General features: G+C 62.0%; 2 protein-coding genes across 2 annotated transcripts; one reads left to right on the top strand and one right to left on the bottom strand.

Moving 5' to 3' along the window:
* On the top strand, nt 1-10,317 carry C1QL4 (complement C1q like 4). Its single transcript, XM_006264635.4, has 2 exons — nt 1-744; nt 8,887-10,317. The coding sequence occupies exons 1-2, from the start codon at nt 199-201 to the stop codon at nt 9,064-9,066; spliced, it is 726 nt and encodes a 241-aa protein (XP_006264697.3). The 5' UTR covers nt 1-198; the 3' UTR covers nt 9,067-10,317.
* A 4,551-nt stretch (nt 10,318-14,868) lies between these two features.
* TROAP (trophinin associated protein) lies at nt 14,869-19,679 on the bottom strand. The gene is made up of 14 exons (XM_059719048.1): nt 19,675-19,679; nt 19,150-19,468; nt 18,930-19,065; nt 18,472-18,641; nt 17,823-17,916; nt 17,557-17,744; nt 17,267-17,360; nt 17,102-17,181; nt 16,822-16,878; nt 16,533-16,613; nt 16,262-16,384; nt 15,774-16,068; nt 15,403-15,614; nt 14,869-15,268 (listed from the first exon to the last, which is right to left on the bottom strand). The coding sequence occupies exons 1-14, from the start codon at nt 19,677-19,679 to the stop codon at nt 15,104-15,106; spliced, it is 2,019 nt and encodes a 672-aa protein (XP_059575031.1). The 3' UTR covers nt 14,869-15,103.
* Nucleotides 19,680-19,916: the final 237 nt, after the last annotated feature.

Raw genomic sequence — 19,916 nt, 5'->3', positions numbered from 1 at the left:
CCGGCGCGGTCGGAGGCAGCCAAGCGGCGCGTGGCTCCGGCCGGGCCAAGTCCGCGCTCCCCCGTGGGGCTCCCACGCGCGCCCCGCGCCCCGGCCGCCCGCACCATCGCCCGCAAAAGCCAGGACGACTTCCCCGCGCTGGCCGCGTCCCGGCTGAGCCGCAAGAAGCGGGTGGTCGGCGCGGCCGTCGGCGTGGCCATGGTGCTGGTGCTGCTCGTGGCCATCCCGCTGCTGGTGCACGGCTCCCGCGCCGCGGCCCGCTACGAGATGCTGGGCAGCTGCCGCATGGTCTGCGACCCCTACGCGCCCCGCAGCCCCGAGCCGGGGCAGGGCCAGGACCTGGCGCTCATCTCCCCGCCGCCCTCGCTGCCAGCTGCCAAGGGCGAGCCGGGAAGGAAGGGCAAGGCGGGCGTGCGGGGGCCCCCCGGCCCACCGGGCCCCCCTGGCCCCGCTGGGGAGCCGGGCCGTCCGGGGCCCCCGGGGCCACCGGGGCCGGGACCGGGCGGCTACGTGCCGTCCTTCTACAGCCCCAAGATCGCCTTCTACGCGGGGCTGCGCAAGCCGCACGAGGGCTACGAGGTGCTGCGCTTTGACGATGTGGTGACCAATGTGGGCAACTACTACGAGCCGTCCAGTGGCAAGTTCACCTGCCCGCTGCCGGGCATCTACTTCTTCACCTACCACGTGCTCATGCGGGGTGGCGATGGCACCAGCATGTGGGCCGACCTCATGAAGAATGGGCAGGTAAGGCCTCACCTGGGCCCTGCCCGCATCTGTGCCCCCTTCCTGGGCCCAGGGGAGGGGGTTTGGGGTGCTCTGGAGAGGGGCAGGGGTCCCCCAGTGGTCCCCTCCGGTCTTGAGGGCCCTGTGCAAGGGGGATTGATGCCCAGAGAGGCTGTCAAGGGGGTCTGGTGCACAAGCCGTTGGATTTGGAGTGGGAGTAAAATAAAGAGCGAAAGGAAAATCCTAGGACAAGGGCAATGCCGGAGGAAGGCAGTCAGGGGCTGCAGGAACATACCTACAGCTGCCCTTGGCCGGGCCCATAGTAGTATCATTGAAAATTTGGGTTGGAAGGGACCTCGGGAGGTCACATCGAGTCCTACCCCCTGGTCCAAGCAGGGCCAGCCCCAACTACATCATCCCAGGTAGGGCTTTGTCAAGCCAGGTCTTAAACACCTCCAAGGATGGAGGTGCCACCACCTCTCTAGGTAACTTGTGTCCTCACCCCCTGGCTCGGGTTTGGACCTGATGGGTTTTTAAATCCCAAGAGAGGGACCAGACAGTGCTGGAGACACCAGTGCAATTCTGTCCCCCCTCCCAGGCGACCCCGGGGGCACCGTGGTTCAGGCTGCTCTTATTCCTTTCTTTTTTTGAAAGGAAAAAAGTACAGAAAATCCAAATGAGCAGGAGCCTGGAGAAGCCGAGAGGTGTCTTGTGTTTTGAATCGAGCCCTGGGCTCGGTGGTGTGCAAATAACATTCTGTCGGGTTCCCGGCGGCTGGCAGGAGGCAGGGAGCAGAGAACTTTATTTCAGTGATTGTTAGAAGAAAAATAGGTTTTCAACCCTCCCCCCATGTAAACAGCAATAAATCACAGTTAGGATAAAACCATGTCCGTGCCAATCACAGCGGCACGGAGACACTCTCGGCATGTAGCGGAACGGGCTGGTAAAGTTGAATAAGATTCAGGGCGTGCGGCAGAGAGGTTTAATTTTTCTGGCGTGGAGGGACAGGAGCAGCAGACAAAGGATCCAGCCAGGCTCCTTCCCCAGGAGAAACCAAATTTCAGCCCTAAAACCCGTGGTACCTTCATTGAGCTTCCAGGAGGAGGGATGTTAAAGAAGTTGGTGTGTGCATGTATTTGTGTGCACGGGCTGGATCCTGGCACTATCCCGAGCTGTCTATGTGCATTTGGGCGTAGGCAGGTGATGCATGTAAAATCCACTTTCAAAATGCGGGTTTCTATCATCTATAACGGACAGCCGACACGTAGAGAGGATAGGATGTAGCTCGCCATGTATCCTGATAAATTGTACAACATTCGAGGCACGGACCACCGTATATTTATATGCATACTCGGTGTGTATAGATATAAGTATAAATCATCCCTGCGCTTCAGTGTCTATCATAGAAATACCGTGCAGATCCTATAGACAATGGAGTAGTTTGGTGGTGGGTGTCTGTGCAAAATTAGGAGCATTTATGTCCGTTACTTTTAACGACCGGCAAGCTTACGACGCGTGGCTAGCTGGAATATGTAGGTACATGTCATGTTTAATGCTTTAGATGCAATTCTCCGTGCACATAGCACTGAATGCTATCACACACATAGACCGAAGCCACTGTGCCTGTCTATAAAGTGTGCGTGTAAATTTATATCTGATTACATATACATGCGCGCACACGAGTGCATAGTACTTTAGAGACATATGCACAGTGTTAAATAGACGTGCGTGGTAAACAGTGCAGGTCCAGAGATATTTTTTCTAAAATCTTTCCAAATTCCCTCCCAACACGGGGGGAATATAAACCTATGTATTTTCATCCGTGGAGGCTCCGCTGTCTCTTTCTCCCTCTTTCTTGTATGCAGCCTTGGGTAAACTCCTCCCGAATCTTCCACATCCTTCCCTAGTCCCTCTCTGGAGCCCAGGTGGGGTGGGGTGCCTGGAAAGCCGAGGCATAAACCTAGATCAGCAACAACAACAACCACAAAAAAAAAAAGCTCTGAGAAATATTATTCGTTTCCTGCCTTATTGAATTGATTTTCAGCTGCCCGGAGAAGCTCGGGAGGGCTGGAATTAAGCTATTCGCCGTCAGATGATCATTTTATTTTTTTAATAAGAGAATAACGAGACAGTTGATCCGAAATGTAACCGTTTAAACCCTCGTCCTGGACATTTTCCATTTATTAAAGATAAATAAGCCATTGATCTCAAACTTCCCGTGCCGCGGAGCCTTCCCCCACGGCTGCCTGAACTAATGAAAGCAGCACCTCCCGAGAAGCCGGCTGTTGTGTCTCTTGATCGAATCAATATACATATTTACATCTGATCGCCAGGAGACTCGGGGAACGCGTTGGCACAGGGATTAGCCGGCACCGAAGCCCAGAGCTGCTGTTTTATATGTCAGCGAGCTGCTTTCATGGCTATGCATGCGCTGCCGGGCCGGATCCCGGCCCGGGGTCACTGGAAGCAGGGGGTTCACGCTCTCCGTGCGTGGCCATTTGCACCCAGGCCAGGTCTCAGCCCAGAACGGGGACGTTCTGTGCCCGGGATGAGCTGGTGTGAACAGGTGCAGTGGGGAGGCAGGCTAGGGAGCGCTGACCCGGCGACCCGCGGAGGGGCTGGCTGCTGTCCTGGAGTGGCTCCGGACTAGGCCTTGCCACTAAAACAGGCTCCCACCCCCAGGGAGCAGCAGGGCTCCCCCCCAGCCACCCCACCCCTGGGCAGGCACCCTCCACCTGCCGGCTTCTCTCTGCCTCCCCTGGGATACGGCTGCGTTAACGCCGTCCTCGCTACCACCAGCCGGAGCTGGCCTCAGGCACACTAACATCACCAGCCTAATTCTAGTGTACACACACACACACGTATGTGTGTAAAATTCAGGTGTGTGTATAATATATCTATCTATTAGATGCATACACACACATTAGCTGTACATGCATATATGTATACACATGCACACAGACATGCATTAGATGCACACACACACAGATGCACATGTATACACATGTATGTGTGTATAATATATATATTAGATGCATACACACACACATTAGATGTGCATGCACACACACTAGATGCACACGCGCATATATATATATATATATATATATATATATATATATATATATATATATATAAACACAGATTAGATGCACATGCATACACACATATACACATATATATTTGATGCACATGCATACCCATACATACAGACTTATTTTACCTATCTATACACACACACGCACATATCTATCTACATATATATATACATATCTACCTATACACACACACTATCTATCTATCTATCTATCTATCTATCTATCTATCTATCTATCTATCAACACACGTACACACACATGCACATATCTATCTACATATATATTTACATACGTATCTATTTATCCATCTATCTATCCATCTCATCTCACACACACACACGCACTTTCTGTCGCTCTCTTTATCTACGTGTATGCGTGTGTGTGTTGATCCAGGATGATTTTAGCTCTGCCGGGTTTATTCCCAGCTTAGGATACTGATCGGGTTTAAAAAGCCGAGCTCTGGAATCACTAGATTGAAAGAAACCATCATAAAGTTTGGGCGGTTTTTCTCCCCCCCCTCCCCTTTTTCCTAAGGGAGATTAATGGCGGCATTTTCCATCTATTGATCATTTACAATTTTCGCGCCCCCTCCCCTCCCAACCAGGCAGCATCGCCCGTTTATTAAATAATAAATATCAGGAGGTTTGGAAACTGACAGTGCACCTGGTAATATCGGTTCCCTCAATTGGTCCCCAGGGCCCTGTCTGCAGTCAATTTGTCAGTAGGATTTTTATTTTATTTTTAATACCAAAATACCCTCCTGTCAGCTGAGATCAGGGCCGAGGCGGCTCATCTCATCCCGGCCCCCTCCCCCTGCCCGGCCCTCCCTGGTCTAATAAAGGCCCTGTTTACTTTTTATTTATGTAGCTTATTTTATCGGGGAATTAAAACCTTGGTGGGATTTATGTCTCATTTGTGAGGCGGGGTCCGGCAGCTGCCGTAAATCCAGGCAGGGCTGGGGGGCTTCCCACGGGCAGGGGCTGCCAGCAGGTGGGCTGTAAAGCTGTTGTGACCTGCTGCATCCCTTGCACAGGATCGGGGCCGGCGGGGACCCGCTGCCGAGCAGCTGGCGGTGCAAAGCCAGCCCTGCCGTCCTCCTCACCTGGCACCGATACCGGTGACACACCGGCCAGGCGACGTGAACAGGGTGCAGGGGTGATGGGGTCACAGTCCTGCCGCGGCCTAGATTCGGCTGGGGGTGGGAGCACAGCTCCCCCCAGCCAAGGTCCTGGCATGCGGGATGCTCGGCCGCATGTCCCCCCGCCGGGCCTGGCGCCGTGGCTTTCACCCCACATCAGCGTCAGCTCCTGGCGTCCGAGGGCTGCCGGGCAGCGACAGCTCAAGCGCTGGAGCTTTCAAAGCGATTACGGGGCGGCCGTGAAGCGCGGCGACGGGCAAGAGCCGGATACAGAGCTGGCTGCCCGGGGGCCCAGCCGGTCCTTGTCACAGGCGGGCACGCAGGGGCCCGGCCCCTCTCCTGGGGCAGGAGACAGGTGTCTGTGCCGGCACTAATTGGCTGCACAGGCAGAGAGGTCAAGGATTAAATGGGCCGTGGAGATTCAACGCTGCTCCGGCCCCGCGCGCAGCTCTCCGGGGGTCAGGGGTGCCAGCTGCAGGCACAGCTGTCCCCACGGGCCGGTCGGGAAGGACATGTCAGTCTTGGCAGCTGTCAATCAAGCATGATTTCCTCCCCCCCATGCATGGGTCTTGCAGCAATGAGGCAGCTGGGGGCAGCTCCTTCCTTGGGGAGGGGGCTCTGCCGGCTCTGCGCAACCCTCCCACCCCCCTCTGACCAGGGGGTCTCGCTTCCCCAGGCAGCTGGAGCCTGGCCTTGAGACATTGCTCAGCTCCGAGACCAGCCAAGGACGTCCCAGTGCTGCCAGGGCAGAGGGACGAGGGGGCAGCAGCATCGGGCCTTGCTCTGGAAGCAGACCCCAGGAGTCTGGGCACCTGCTTGTCCTTCTTGCCCCCTCCTGGCCCCGGGAGCAGAGCCCAGGAGCGCTGACATCTGGGCGCCTGCCCCTGAAGAGCCTCTGCAGGACCCCGGCTCCAACTGTTTGAGGTGGGATCATCCCCCTGCACCCCCTGGCAGCAATGGGGAGTGAGGGTAGGGGTCTGGGCTCCGCTCCCCTGCCCCTACGGGAGCAGGGTGGGATCCTGAGACTTGCCGGGACCTGGCTCAGACCCATCCCCGGAGTTCACAGGTGCTGATGATCCAGAGACCAGAAGCAGGGCCAGAATGGACTCAGGGAGGGCTGGGGCCCCCTGCAGAGCGCGCCTCCCCTCCCTGGCCCGGGGATGCTCTGAATCCTCATCTCCCACTCAGCCGACGCCACAGGAATCGCAGTCAGCTCATCAACAGGCCGCCACGGCGCTCTGGTGAGACCGCGGCACTGGCTGACACGCTGTCACCCGTGCCCACGCCAGCTGCGGCCCTGTCAGCTCGGCCACTGGCTCCGCAGAGGACAGGGGCAGCAGGAGGCGCTCTGCCCCGGCTGCCGGGCCCGAGCCGCAGCTGTCAGCGCAGACAGCCGGGTCGCGACACCTCCCGTCTGCCTCCCCGGGGCAGCTGCAGAGGACACCGGGCTTCCCTCCCACCCTGCGCCCACGGAGCACTGTTCCCGAGACGCTGTGTTCTGCCCCAGAGGCAGGTGCATTTCACCCTGCACTGTGTCACCTTGGGCTAATGTGCTGTCGCGTCCCACCTGAGATGGCCGCATTTCCTTCCCAGGCCCCAGCCGCAGACTCCCAGTGTCTCAGCCCCAGCCCGCCCGGAGGAGGCCCCGGACCCCACATCTGCATCTCTAGAGGCCTCTGCCGTGACAAACCCCTGATATGCGACCACTTCTGGGGTGGAACCGCAATGCTGTTCCAGCCGCACGCAAGCAGGTGCGACCGGGCAGAGGCCCGCGTCTGGCTAGAGCTGTAGCTGGGGCTGTGGAGCAATGCCCCCATCTGCACAGAGACGCCGCAGGACCCGATTTCCACCCAGGAATTTAATGCATGGGACCTCACCATGCCCCTGCACATCTGCATGATGCAGCAGCAAGCAGGGGCCGTGGTCAGAGCTGGCTGAGCACAGGCAGGGGCCCCGGCAGAGATGGATTCCCAGCCCCAAGTCTAAATCCCTCTACGGCGACTGCAGACACTCATCCGCTGTCTGCTGTGAGCCCGGCTGGCAGGTTGATCCCTGCCGCGCTGTGACAGGCGGCTGCCGGGCGGCTCAAGCGGGAGTGCGCTCACCCTTGGCAGAGGCTGCCCACCAGGGCCTGTCTGAAGCCTGCCTGGGGCTCAGCTGCCCTGGTCCAGACTCAAGGACAGCCCTGTGTGCAGGCCTGTCCTCTCCGGAGCCCCCTCCACCCACCCCGCAGCAAAGTCAGGGCAGCTTGCGCCAGAGCCGAGTGATGGGCCCTGGAGGCAATGGGGAGGGGGCTGTGCTGGGCACCCTCCCAGCCTGCTGGGCCAGCAGCCACAGCTGGGATTGGGGCCTCGTGACCACTGCACGGGGCCCTGGCATGGGGATCCCTTACCTGCCAAGCCAGGCCCATGTGCAAGGCAGGGTGGGGTGTGTCCCTCTCGTCAAGCCCAGCATGAGTTCTCTCCTCCCTACCGCACTGCCTGCCTCCCCTTCTCCTGTCACCTGCCCCCAGCGGGTCCTGGGTGCTGTCTGCCACAGCAGTGCTGCTCCAACACACCCTTGCCGGGTTCAGGGGATGGCTGTCAGCTCCCGTCAGCCTCTCGGGGTCACCTGTGCCCTGGGGAAAGGTGACAGCAAAGACAGCAAGCAGCTGGTGGCCTCCCGCCACCCCAATTCCCCCCCCCTCTCCTGTGCACACCTGCCTCACTCATGCGCACACACCAGTGCCACCACAACACCCATTCACACACGCCAGCATAGCTGCAACACCTGTGTGCACATGCTAGCACGGCTGCAACACCCATTCTTACATGCCAGCACCACCACGACACCTGTGTGCACATGCCAGTGCTGCTGCTACACTCATGTGCAGACGCCAGCACTGCCGTGACACCCATGCACACATGCCAGCACTTCCATGACACCCATACACACACGCCAGTGCTGCCGCGACACCCGCGTGCACACACCGCCCCCCTGCCCCCACCCCCTAACACTGTTCCCCGGGGCGGGATGAGACTGTGCAAATTCCATCCGCAGGCGCCATTAATAATGCAGCGTCGCAGAGCCCGGGCGGAATTAAACAACAGCCCTTAATTATTTGCCGGGTTAATCAACCTGCTGGGAGAGGGGACAGCGAGGCTCCGGCAACCTCCCCCTCACTGTGGCCCAGCCGCAGCCCAGGGCCCTGCCAGAGCCTGCTCCAGCCTTCCCAGGCCCCACGTTGATGAGTCTACCTCACTCCCTAATGAGCCAAGGTCCTGGCGAGGGGATCCTGGCAAGAGGCGCGGGGGCAGCACTGCCGTGTGGGCAGAGCACCAGAGCCTGCCTGGAGTCAGGGGAGCCTGCCAGGGCTTGCATGTGTGTCGGAGGCTGGTGTGTATGAGCTAGGACATTGTGTGTGTGTTACACGTGCAGCTGCATGTGTCTGCTGGGGGCTGGCGGGGGAGACCAGCAAGGCCCTTCAGCCCACCCGGTTGCACCCCAGGAGCCAGAGCCCCCGGCCTGGGACCCTGCCCCCCCTTCCCGTTCACACCAGCTGGCGCTGGGTGAAAAAGCCCCGGTCCCTGCGGCAACGGGTCATGACCACAGCCCTCGGATTAGCGGCGGGTTTAGCATGCGCAGGCAGGCACCGGGGCACAGGAGACCCACTGCCCCCCCCCCGTGTTTGGCTTTGGGGCTAGACCCATCTGCGCCCCTGCGGCTAAACGGGGCCGGAGCACGGATGGGAGACCCTGGGGGGCAGGGGCCGAGCCCCAGCTGCTGCAGGGCGGTGCGCAGTGCGGGATGGGGGTGCTAAGGGAAGTGGGGGGCACCTAGCTGCAGGGGAGCTGGCACAGGGGGAGCTCTCTTTGCACCGGTGGGTCTTGGGGGGAGGGGTGTCCCTGCAGGCTTTGCCCCCTGCTGACGCCTGCCCCGTCTCCCCAGGTGCGGGCCAGCGCTATTGCCCAGGATGCCGACCAGAACTATGACTACGCCAGCAACAGCGTCATCCTGCACTTGGATGTGGGCGACGAGGTCTTTGTCAAGCTGGACGGGGGCAAGGTGCATGGCGGCAACACCAACAAGTACAGCACCTTCTCCGGCTTCATCATCTACCCAGACTGAGCCTCCCACCCTCGCTGTGGCATGGGGTGACCCGGGATCGGGACCCCCCGGCCTAGCTGGGAAGGGGGAGCCCGCTGCTTAGGGCACGGGCAGGGGGCTTGGGGATGTGGGGGCCGGGACTGCGGGGCTGCTCTGGGCTCCTAGACACCCCCACCTCTGGCTGTCCCAGAGAGCAGCCCCCCAGCCCCTGGGGCAGCACCAGAGTGGGCAACGCAGTCCCTGCCCCCCCATAGTCCCCAGAGCCCCCAAGGGGGGGAATCCCCCCAGAAAGACAGAGCCTGCACCCGGCCCCCCACCCAGGTTTGGAGACCCCTGTCCATACCCCCATAAGAATGGAGGCACCCAGCTCCCCCCACCCTAGGGTCCTGCCCCCTGCACACCTCTCTCCAAGACCCCCCCACCTCAGCCTTATCTGCTGATACCATCTGTGTCCTGGGCTGTGGGAGGGGGCTGCAGGGCCAGGGGGTCATTGCCACGGCCACGGCCACCGCTACCCCCACCCAAGGTGTCCGTGGGTCTGCCACACCCCCAGCCACACACCAGAAATGAGTAGAATGGCTCACGCATGTGTCATGGGCCCTGTACTGCAGGCTGTGTGCAGAGAATCCCCATGCTCACCCACCTGCATAGGGCTGGGCAGCACCAGGCACAGGGTGGCAGCAGGAGAGCGAGGCACGGGGGTGCTGAGGGTGCCAGGGAGACCCCTGCTCACTGCCCATGGGGCCTGAGCCTCCCTGCGCTCCCCAGCTGCCCGAGCCGCACCCCTGCATGCACAGCCCCCCCCCCCCCGCAGGCTGGAGCCACCTCACTCCCCGTCTCCACGTACAGCTGCGCAGGTTTGCACGTGTGAGCCTGCGTGCAAGCTGGTGGGTTTGCACACGTGTGTGTCTCCCGAGTTGTCCCCCTCCTTTTTCTGGTGACACTTTACACCTCCTCATCTCGCTCCAGACACCCCCTCCCAAAGAAAGCACCCCCCAGTGAAGCTGCAGCCCCGCAGTGACCCCCCAGAACCCCACCCACCCACCCACCCTGCCGCCCTGCATGCCATCCCCGCCTGCCAGCTGCTTGCCCACCGGGCCAGGGCCTCTGGCACGGCCCACCCCAACAGATGCACTCTCTTGCTACCCCCCAGGCCCTCCCCCCCAGCCCCCCAAGGCCCTGCGTGGTGGTGGTGTGGGGGGGGGGGGGTCTCCTTGGCTCCGACTGTCAGACTCTGTGTTCGACCCGCCAATAAAGCACTCTGGTTTTGGACTCGCACCTGTCAGGGCCTCGTGTGCCCCCCGACTGATGCAACCAGCTCTGAGGTAGGGTAGGGCAGGGGGCTTCTTGTGCCCAGGGACATCTGCAGGAAGGGGCTTTCACCCGCGGGGGGGCAGGGGGAGACTCTGGGCAGTCTTTAACACTTTCCCCACTGCAGGGCTCTGCAGTCCTGTGCTCTGCTCCTCTTCCTCCTCCAGCGCCTGCCCAGAAGATGCCAGCTCCAAGCACCTGTGGTTTTAACCCCCCTTTGCGAGCCTGGGTGTGGGAGCAGGGGGTCTGGCTTCCTGAGGCAGCCCCTTGAAGGGGGAGTAGCCTGGGGGGTGGGGAGCCGGGAGTGAAGGGCTGTGGTGGGGGCAGCTTCATGTGCTGCCCATGGGCTCCTGCCTGGGGGGGGCATCTGCACACATAGATAGGTGCAGTGTGGCCAGTTGCATCAGTGCTGCATGCAGGGCACGCGTCCTGCCGCGTCCTGGTCTGGGGGTGCAGCCTGCACCATGCCCATGCACACGTGTCCATGGGGATGCTGCTGCAGGCAGGCAGTGGCTGTGCACTGGGCCCAGCCGCCCCCCTCCTGCATCCCCCTGCGTCGTGGCCCCGTCGGCGCCGGCTGCCCCCTGTCAGGGTGCCGAGCGCTGATGAGAGGCGCCTGCAGTGGTAACGAGCTCCCTGCTGGCCGTGCTACGCTGCCTGTCATTGGCACGTCACTGACAGAACCCACATGGAGACAGGGCCACAGCCCAGAGGCCATGCAGCCCCCTCCCAGGATAACAAGTGGGAGGGACTGGGCTGACACATGCACATGCACATGCAAATGCATGCCCAGTATTGTCTCCTGTACGGTTTCCTTGTCCTCCTGGGGACAGCCAAGCAGTGGGCATGTACACGTGTGCGTGCATGGGTATCCCCGTCCATGCATGCACACATATGTGGGGGGGAAGGTATGGCTGGGCTCAAGGGGCCAACCCAGCAGCACAGCCACCCCTGTACAGGGCCTGGGTGCTGGCGAGACGGCAGCAGCAGCAGCAGCAGTGGCAGTGACCCTGGCCACCGCCACCTCCCCACCAGCCTGGACCCAGTGGCCCAGCCTGTGGGCTGGTGCTGCCACCTGGTGGCCAGTTGCTGCTACTGCAGCTTCCCCCCTCCAGCCTTGACTTTGAGGTGCGAAGGGGCAGTGGGGAGGGGCCCTGGCCAGGACCCCCTTCTGCCAGCCCAGGGGCTCCCTCCTTCCAGCCCCTCCACAGCCCAGCAGCTGCTTCACTCTGTCAGAGCCAGGCAGAGACTCAACCAACTCGTTGCACCCAGTGCAGCCCCGTGCAGAGACTCAACCAACTCGTTGCACCCAACGCCGGCCCCACACCAGACTGGCCCTGCTGCCTGGAGGGGGATGGCAGCCCTGGGAGCAGATCCCAACCCCCACGGCTGGCGCATGGGGCTGCCAATAGGGGAGCTCAGGGCTGGCCACGGCCAGCTCCTCCGGCCCCCCCCCCGGGACTGCGCCATCATTTGTTTTCATTTCTCCCCTGCTGCTGCAACAGGTCCCTGCCATTAATCATGGCACAGCAGCTGCAATTACAGGGCGCTGGGCCGTGCCGGCGCAGGGGCCGGGCTCCCCCGGGGGTGGCTTGCACCCACCTCTCTCCTGCCCCAGCCCAGGAGGTAGCAAGGCCCCAAAGGAAGGAGGGGAAGGGCCCTCACAGGTCATCCAGCCCTAGCTCCAGGCGGGACCAGCCCCAACTCAACCATCCCAGCCCTGACTGGCCATGCTGCCAAGCACAGAGAGGCCACAGCATCTCTAGGGGTCTGCACCAGAGTGACAAAGTCCCTCAGTTCTAGCCACAGTTTCCCCTGCTGCAGCTTGAGGCTGTGACTCCTAGTCCTATCCCCTACGGCCACAGAAAAAGACCCATCTCCATCAGCGCCCTTCACGGACTCGAACGCTGTGCTGGGAAACGAAGCTACACACAGTACCGGAAACACACCTGGAGCAGCTGCAGATGAAGCTGTCCAGCTACCCACGTCAGCAGGACCCATGGCCTTGCTGCTTTCATCCCACCCTGCCGTACACGCCTGGGGGACGCGCCACCTCCCCGCGTGCAACAGAAAGAAGCGTTGTCCAGGTCAGTGCCATCACCACGTCGACATGTACAAGCCTCCCTCTGCCTCACTGTCAATCACATCCCAGCCTCTTTGCGACCTGGCAACCTCCTACACAAGCGACTTGAGCAGTCGACATCAAGAGCACAGCCGCTCCATGGCCAGCAGCAAGGGGGACACTCTGCGTCTCTGGGCAAGCCTGAACGAAGGCACCCTCGTGTATACGACGTGAAGGAGCCACGTACCTGCTGCTCTGGGCGTTGGACTGTTCAGACTGACACGGAGCTCAGCTCCTAGAAGGGTGGCTTGAATACTTTGCAGCAAGGTGAAGGCTGCTATCAAAGGGGTTGCAAAGAGGATGGAGCTGGGCTGTTCTCAGTGGGGGCAGATGACAGAACAAGGAGCAATGGGCTCAAGCTGCAGCAAGGGAAGTTGAGGCTGGATATTAGGAGGAACTCTCTCATGAGAAGGACGGTGAAACACTGGAACAGGCTCTCCAGAGAGGTGGTGGCATCTCCATCCTTGGCCTGGCTAGATAAAGCCTTGGCTGGGATGATATAGTTGGGGCTGGTCCTGCTTTGAGCAGGGGATTGGATTAGATGCGACCTCCTGAGGTCCCTGCCAACCCTCATTTTTGATGATTCTGTACATCAGTAAGAAAAGGACTTGACAGGTTTCCTTCATCTCACCTGTCAGCCTTGACAACCTGGTTCTTCAGCCCACGTCACCCAGACCAGCTCCAAGAGGAGCCTTTGGGAAGGCAGATTGGCAGAAGCACTGCAGGCTGCCCAGCGAGAGAACAAACTGATTAGAGGACCCATCAAAAGCCAAAGGTGATCAAGGCTACAAGACATTTATGAGCTCCCTGATTGAAACAGCCAAGCTCTGCACACCTAGAAGGTGCAGGAGCCACTATGTGCCATGCTGGGATGAGCTGTGCCAACAGCTCTTGAAATGCCACGTAACAATGCAATGACCCTGCAAGTGTAAGAAGAACGACAGAGCAGCTGGCAACCACATTGAACAATGTCTAAATGGCTCCCTGGCATGGAAGGACTGAATGCGACCCACTCGAGTAGCCAGGCACTGTGCATCCTCCACCGCCTACAAACGACACTGCCCCGTGTCCAACTCCACCGTGAAAATACTGCAACAGCAGTGAGTACAAGACCCCACAAAGCCACACACAGAAGTGATTAAACACCTCACGCAAGAACAGCAGACGTCCCCCACCACCAACCTTGATTTAACTGTCCCCCTCTCCGATGAGGAGTTCAGCACAGCTATAACAGCGACCGAGACTGGCAAGGTGGTTGGACTACACAAAATAGTCCCAAACTTCAGCACCAAGCTCAGAGCTACAAGGAGAAGATGGCTTCAGAAATCCATGTCTAGAACGTAACAAACTTGCAAAAACCTGGAGAAAAGCAGGTGTCACTGCTGCCCAAAACCCAATAAACCACCAGAGGATCCAGAGCGCCCGGCCCATCTCCCTGCTCTCGCTCCCCAGCTTCTAAAAGAACAAAGCGGCTTTCGGAAAGAGCGGTGTACGCTGACCAAGTCACGTTACTTACCTACATAAGTAAGTAGGTCCATTGACCTGCACACCTACTTTCTTAATCGTAGCAAATGAGGGTTGGAAGGGACCTCAGGAGGTCACATTTAGTCCAGTCCCCTGCTCAAAGATCATCCCAGCCAAGGCTTTGTCTTAATAACCTCCAAGAATGGAGACTCCAGCACCTCTCTGGGTAGCCTGTTCCAGTGCTTCACCACCCTCCCAGTGAGAACGTTTGTCCTCATATCCAACCTCAACTTTCCTTACTGCAACTTGAGCCCATTGCTCCTTATTGTCTCTGCCACCACTGAGAACAGTCCAGCTCCATCCCCTTTGCAACCCCCCTGCAGGGAGTTGAAGGCTGCTATCAAAACTTAAGACTTAGAAAACAGATATGAAATGAGGCAGAAAACAGACGTGGTCGTTAGTGACCTCACGCCCGCCCGTGACACGATACTGCGCTGAGGCCTCAAATGTCAGTGGCGCTTTGCGATACCCAAGGGCAAGCTATGTGCTTTCCTCGTGAACATGGTCTCCAGATCGTTCAAGCCTGCAGCAGATGTGCCCCCGTGACATCCCCTTCGTTGCTCTCCCTTCCAACCTCGAGCCCAAGGCTTTCAACAGGCCTGGACTGCATGGGAGCTGTGCCGCAGGCTGTGGGGTGCTCACCTGGGGCCTGTGGAAGGAGCAGAAGCCCCAGCCCCAGGCAGTGCACACAAGCTGGGGGGGAACCAGGCGCCTGCAGTGACCTGGGCTCCGTCGTGCCCTCTCCCTCAACCGCCAGGCCCCTCCCAGAGCTGAGAACCCCCAAGGCAGGAACCTCAGCTGTGCTTCAGCAGCAAAGCCACCCCTCGATCCTAACAGCAGCCCCCCATATTACCTGAGGACCAGGCTGTGAGCAAACCGTGAACAAAACTTTATTGGGCTGTGGCCACGGCTTGTCTTTAAAACCCAGCTGGTGGCATCTGGAACGTGCCCAGGCCTCAGGTGCAGGAGACAGGACCTGCCCAGGGGAGTGCAAGATCCAGCTGGGGAACATCTGGCAGGGGCTGGGCACAGCTGCCGGGGGCACCCACAGCCCCTTCCTATCACAGGCCGCAGGCAAGAGGGGGACCCTGCCCCCTCGGCTCACACAGCAAGACTGGAGGAGGCTGGGGCACGGTCCTCGAGTAGTCCAAGGGCTGGGCCTCCAGCCCCAATATCACCCTCAGGGGGCTGGGCCGGCTGTGGTAAGCTGACAGCTGGCACCGAGGAGGGGGCCCTAGGGCCTGGCGGGCTGATGGACACGAAGTACTGCAGGGAGAGACGGATAGACCGAGACTCAGCGGCTGGTGCCAGCAGAGCTCCACCTGGGGCGGATCCTGGCTCCCACCCCCTGCCCTGCCCCACCAGCCCCTGGTGCTGTCCCAGGACCAGGCCCCACTTACCGCAGCATCCTTTGCCTCCAGCTGCAGGGCCACGGGGTTGGGGCAGGTGCGGGAGGGCAGGGGCCGGGTGCCAGGCGCACGGCCGGTGTAGAAGGCGCACTCATCGTCCAGGCAGGCGTCCAGGAAGCGCTGGGGCGCACGGAGCAGGGAGTCCAGCCGCTGCTTCGCCAGGGCCAGGCGGGAGGGGCGCACGGCCAGCATTGTCCTTGCGGCTGCAGGCAGCGGGCATGGTCAGCAGCCAGACCCGGCCCCCCATTCCTACCTGCCACGGGGGGCACAAAGCAGTGCCCCTGCCCCCCTGAGCCAGGCAATCCCCAACCCTTGGCATCTCCAAGAGGGAAGAGCCTGGGTGGGCAGGCGCAGCACCATACCTGGGGGGCCGGGGGCCCGCAGGGAGTGGATGGGGGGGCTGGCGCAGAGCGGGCGTAATGAGGAGAAGGTCAAGGTGGTTCCTGCCCCTTGGAAGCCCCCAGTGCCACCCTGCGGTACTGCCCTGGAAGTGGGATCTAGACGATGGTCACCCAGCACCAGGCCAGGCACAGGGGCAGAGCAGGGGGGCACGGGCAGGCAGGAGGGGGGATAGGCAGCCAGCAGGGCATGGAGCTCGTCCAGTGGGGTGGCGTCATCCACCCCCTCCACTGCTTTCTGCAGGAACCGCTGGATATGCTGCAAGAGGGTGGGAACGGGAGTCAGACATGGGGGTGGGGGGCAAGGTCACCCCACCCCAGCATAGACCTTTTCCTCCAGCTCCCCATACACCCACCCCAGCCAGCCACCCCCCAGCTGCTACAAGGGGGCAGCCCTCCCCCACTGTCCCCTGTGCTGACGCACAGAACTGGTTTGCCCTGGGAGGGTGTACCTGCTCCTTGCTGATGCTGTGGGGGGTGCCCACCTGGGCTGGTGCTCGGCTGTGGGAGCCGCCCAGGTCGCCCTGGCCGTCTTCGTCCTCGTCCTCGAAGAGCCGCCGCACAGCAACCTTCTCCTGCAGGGAGGCGCTGTCAGGGTGTGGGGCCAGTAGCCACCACCTGCCCCCATCTGGGAAGCAGGGGACCTAGGGGGTGCCCCAGGATGCTGCAGGTGACACCTCCCAGCCCTGGTCAGGCCCACCCCGACCCCCACCAGGCACTCACCCAGGGCTGGGCTGTCTCACGGGGGTCGCTGCCTCCCACGTCAGGGCTGCAGGGCTGCCCAGCTCCACACCTGCCTGGGGTCTGTGGAGGGGGTCCCGTCAGCTGAAACCCCTAGTCCTGCTCCATCTCCCACCCCCCCCACAGCTGAGCCTGGGAGAGCTCAGACCATGCCCCCAGAGCAGAAGCAGCATCAGACAGAGGGTCAAAGCCCCCCACCCACAAAATGGGGACAGGGCACCCCCATCCTCAGAACCCTCCAGTCAGGAGCCCCCCCCAGATGTGCACCCACCTGTTCCACGTGTAGCTGGTGCCTGTCCCCCATCTCCCTGGCACAGGCGGGGTTGGGCTGGGGAGAGAGCATGGTGAGACGTGGGGAGCATGGAGCCTCTGGCCCCTGCTTGGCCTGTGGAGAGGACCCAGGCATCTGTGGGGTCTTCCCCCATCCCATTTTGAGAAGGCCCCGGGGGCATCCTTCCCACCCAGGGCAGCAAGCAAGAAGCCATGCAGACCCTCCCCTCCCCGGTCCACCCACCCAGCCCGAGCTCCTGCTCCCACCCAGCTGGACGCACCGGGGACTGGGGCTGCGTCACTGGCGTGTGGCTGAACGGGGAGGAGTGGACGTCGGATGTGTGGGGTACCCGGGGGAGACCTGAGGGAGAAGAAGCGTAAGAGCAGGACGCCATGGGGGCGAGAGGCATTGAGCCCACACCCAGCCTAGGCCCCGCCATCTCTACCTTCCTGGCCCATGGTGGAGAGGCAGGACAACCGAGCAGAGTGACCCCTTGTGGGGATGCCCTCGTGGGTGCCAAGCAGAGAGGCCGTGCTGCCCTGGGGGGGGAAGAAGGCAGCATCAGCTCCTGGCCTTGAGAAGGGGTGGGAGCTGGCACTGCCTCCCGGCCTTGCAGCTGTGCGGGGGGCCTGGACAGCCCCCTCCCCCAGAACAGCAAGCAAACAGCCATGCAGACACCCCCCCCACCCTGATCCTCCTAACACACAAGCCCCTGCCGCCACCTGCCATGCGCACCGTGGGCAGGGGCGTCATCGCGGGCACTTGGCCAGACGGAGAGGCATGGGTGCCAGGTGCGTCTGCACACACTGTGGACTGGAGTTTCCTCGCCAGCACCCGGCCGAAGGGAGAGGGGTGAGCGCCAGGTGTTGCCTTCTTCACCGGCACCCGGCCAAAGGGGGAGGGGGCTGCCCATGCCTCCAGACCTGGGGGAGAAGGAGCGTGAGGGCAGGTGTCCAGGTGCTGAGCCCACCCGGCCCCGGGCAGGGTCCTGCCAGCCCTACCTTCCTGTCCTGTGGCAGAGAGGCAGGACCCACGAGCAGAGTCACGCCGTGGGGGGACGCTCCCACGGGTGCTCAGCGACAAGGCCCTGCTGCCCTGGGGGGAGAAGAGATGTCAGCCCCGTCTGCAAGAAGGGACCTCCCACCCCCTTGAGGATGCAGTTGCCTGCAGCCACCGCCTACGCTGGGGGCCCAGCCCAGCCGCCCACCAGAATCCCCCGGGCCGATGCCTCTGCCCCTCCAAGCAGCAAACTGGGTTGGGGGACGACCCCAGTAGCCTGCGTGTGCCGGGGAGTGGAGCAGGAGGCTGCACGGAGGAGGCCTGTCCCTCCTGTCCCATCCCCTCTCCACCCCGAGGACCCAAGGACCTTGCATCTCAGCCCAGAGCAGGAAGGGCGTGCAGGCCTGTTTGCACACACACGGACAGGCCTTCAGGAAGGGGAAACCGAGGCAGGACAGAGAAACCAGGAACAGAATCTCATTTCCAGCTTCTAAAGGCACCCCCCACCCGCTCAAACCACTAGACCACACTGTCCTCCCCCAGCCTCTAGGATCCCAGGCACCTCCCTACAGCCACCAAGCTTCACCCCAGACGCCATGACCCCGTGCCCGCGGGGCAGCATGGGCTCAGGGGACTCTGGCAGGGACTTACCTTTGTGTTGCCCTGGGCCAGGAGGGAGTTGCTCCTGCTGCCTCTCAGGGGGATGCGACGTGCCAGGCTGGGCTTCCCGCCCGGGCCCAGGACAGGGCTGCACAGCCTCACGTTGGAGAGGATGCCGGCCAGCGCCGCCGGGTCAGCCACGAACTCCACCGCACTGGCATCTGCCGGAGGGAGCACAAGGGAGGGCTCAGGCCCACCGCCCCTGCCAGGCCTGGAGCTGGCATTGCTGGCACGCAGCGGGGAAGCAAGAGCAACGACCCTACGTGTGGGTCCTGGGGTGGCTCCGGGCAGGCGCAGCTCCATGCACGGAGCAGGGGACTGGGGGCAGCCCCAGAAACACGACATCAACCCCCCCGCCCGACCTGCCCACACTGGGGCCGACGGCCCCACACCCTGCTTAGCCTGGGTGGCGGCACCCGGGGTGCCAGGGTAGCATCCTGCCCCGATACCTTTGCTGGCGGCGCTGCTCTCGGGCACCTTCTTCTGCCCCCCCGCCCCCAGCTGGATCTCCTCCAGGGGGGCCCGGGGCCGGCTCCTCCACCAGCCCGCGGGGCCGGGGCTGGGCTGCGTCCTCGGGGCCTTGCCCTGCGGGGCAGACACGGTCACGCGGGGACAGGCGCTGCCCCGCGTCTCGGCTCCCGGGCCGGGGGGCTGCTCCCGGGCACTCACCTGGCCGCCGGGCCCGGGGCTGGCGCTGGGGCCCGGGCCGTTCTCGCGGCCCCGCGGGGAGCGGGGGTCTCTCCGCGCCGCCAGGGCTCCGGGACTCGCGGCTGCAGGGACAGACCCGGTGAGCCCCACTGCGCGGTCGCGAGCACCCGCGGGAGGAAGCGGAGGCGGCTGCAGCTCCGGGTCCCGGCCGGCTCCACGCGCGACCGGGACCCACGCACGCACCGGGGACACCCCCGCCACATGGAGGCCCCGCCCCTGGAGAACCCCTCCCACGGGCGACGCACCTGCCCGCGTGAATTCCGCCCCAGCCGCGCGCCCGCTGATTGGGCAGCGCCCGCCGGTTCATAAAACAGCAACCGGCTCTCATTGGCCCGCGCGGGGGCGGGGACGGGCGCAGAGCGAGCCAATAGGGAGCGAAGAACGGGGCGAAGGGGGGGGATTCGTGGGTTTCCCTCCGGGGGAGGGGTGATCTCGCGAGATTTCACTTAGCGCATGGAGGGCGGGAACACCTGGCGTGTCAGTGACGTCATTGCGATCTAGCCCCGACCCCGGGGGGAGAAGGAAGAGACTGGGGGCGCGCTCCTTGGGTCCGAGTCGTTCCGTGCCTCAGTTTACCCAGCTATAAAATGGGTCCCTTTCTTCCAGGGCAGGGACAGAGGCAGAAATCCAACGGGCCGGGGGAGCGGGGTGGGCCTCAGTTTACCCGGCTATAAAATAAGTTCTCTTCCTTCGGGGGAACAAGAGAGGCAGAAATCCAATGGGCGGGG

This window comes from Alligator mississippiensis, chromosome 15, assembly GCF_030867095.1.
Source record: "Alligator mississippiensis isolate rAllMis1 chromosome 15, rAllMis1, whole genome shotgun sequence".
NCBI lineage: Eukaryota > Metazoa > Chordata > Crocodylia > Alligatoridae > Alligator > Alligator mississippiensis.
The sequence above is the reverse complement of the archived record's forward strand: the minus strand, read 5'-3'. Positions and strand labels throughout refer to the sequence as shown.

Bases quoted from the DNA above. Each gene is read 5' to 3' on its own strand.
- C1QL4 (XM_006264635.4), top strand. From the start codon at position 199: ATGGTGCTGGTGCTGCTCGTGGCCATCCCGCTGCTGGTGCACGGCTCC. The intron at 745-8,886 runs GTAAGGCCTCAC...CCGTCTCCCCAG, and splicing joins ACCTCATGAAGAATGGGCAG to GTGCGGGCCAGCGCTATTGC.
- TROAP (XM_059719048.1), bottom strand. The intron at 19,066-19,149 runs GTGAGTGCCCGG...TCTGCCCCGCAG, and splicing joins GCCCCGGGCCCGGCGGCCAG to GGCAAGGCCCCGAGGACGCA. The intron at 18,642-18,929 runs GTATCGGGGCAG...TCCCTCCGGCAG, and splicing joins GAGCAGCGCCGCCAGCAAAG to ATGCCAGTGCGGTGGAGTTC.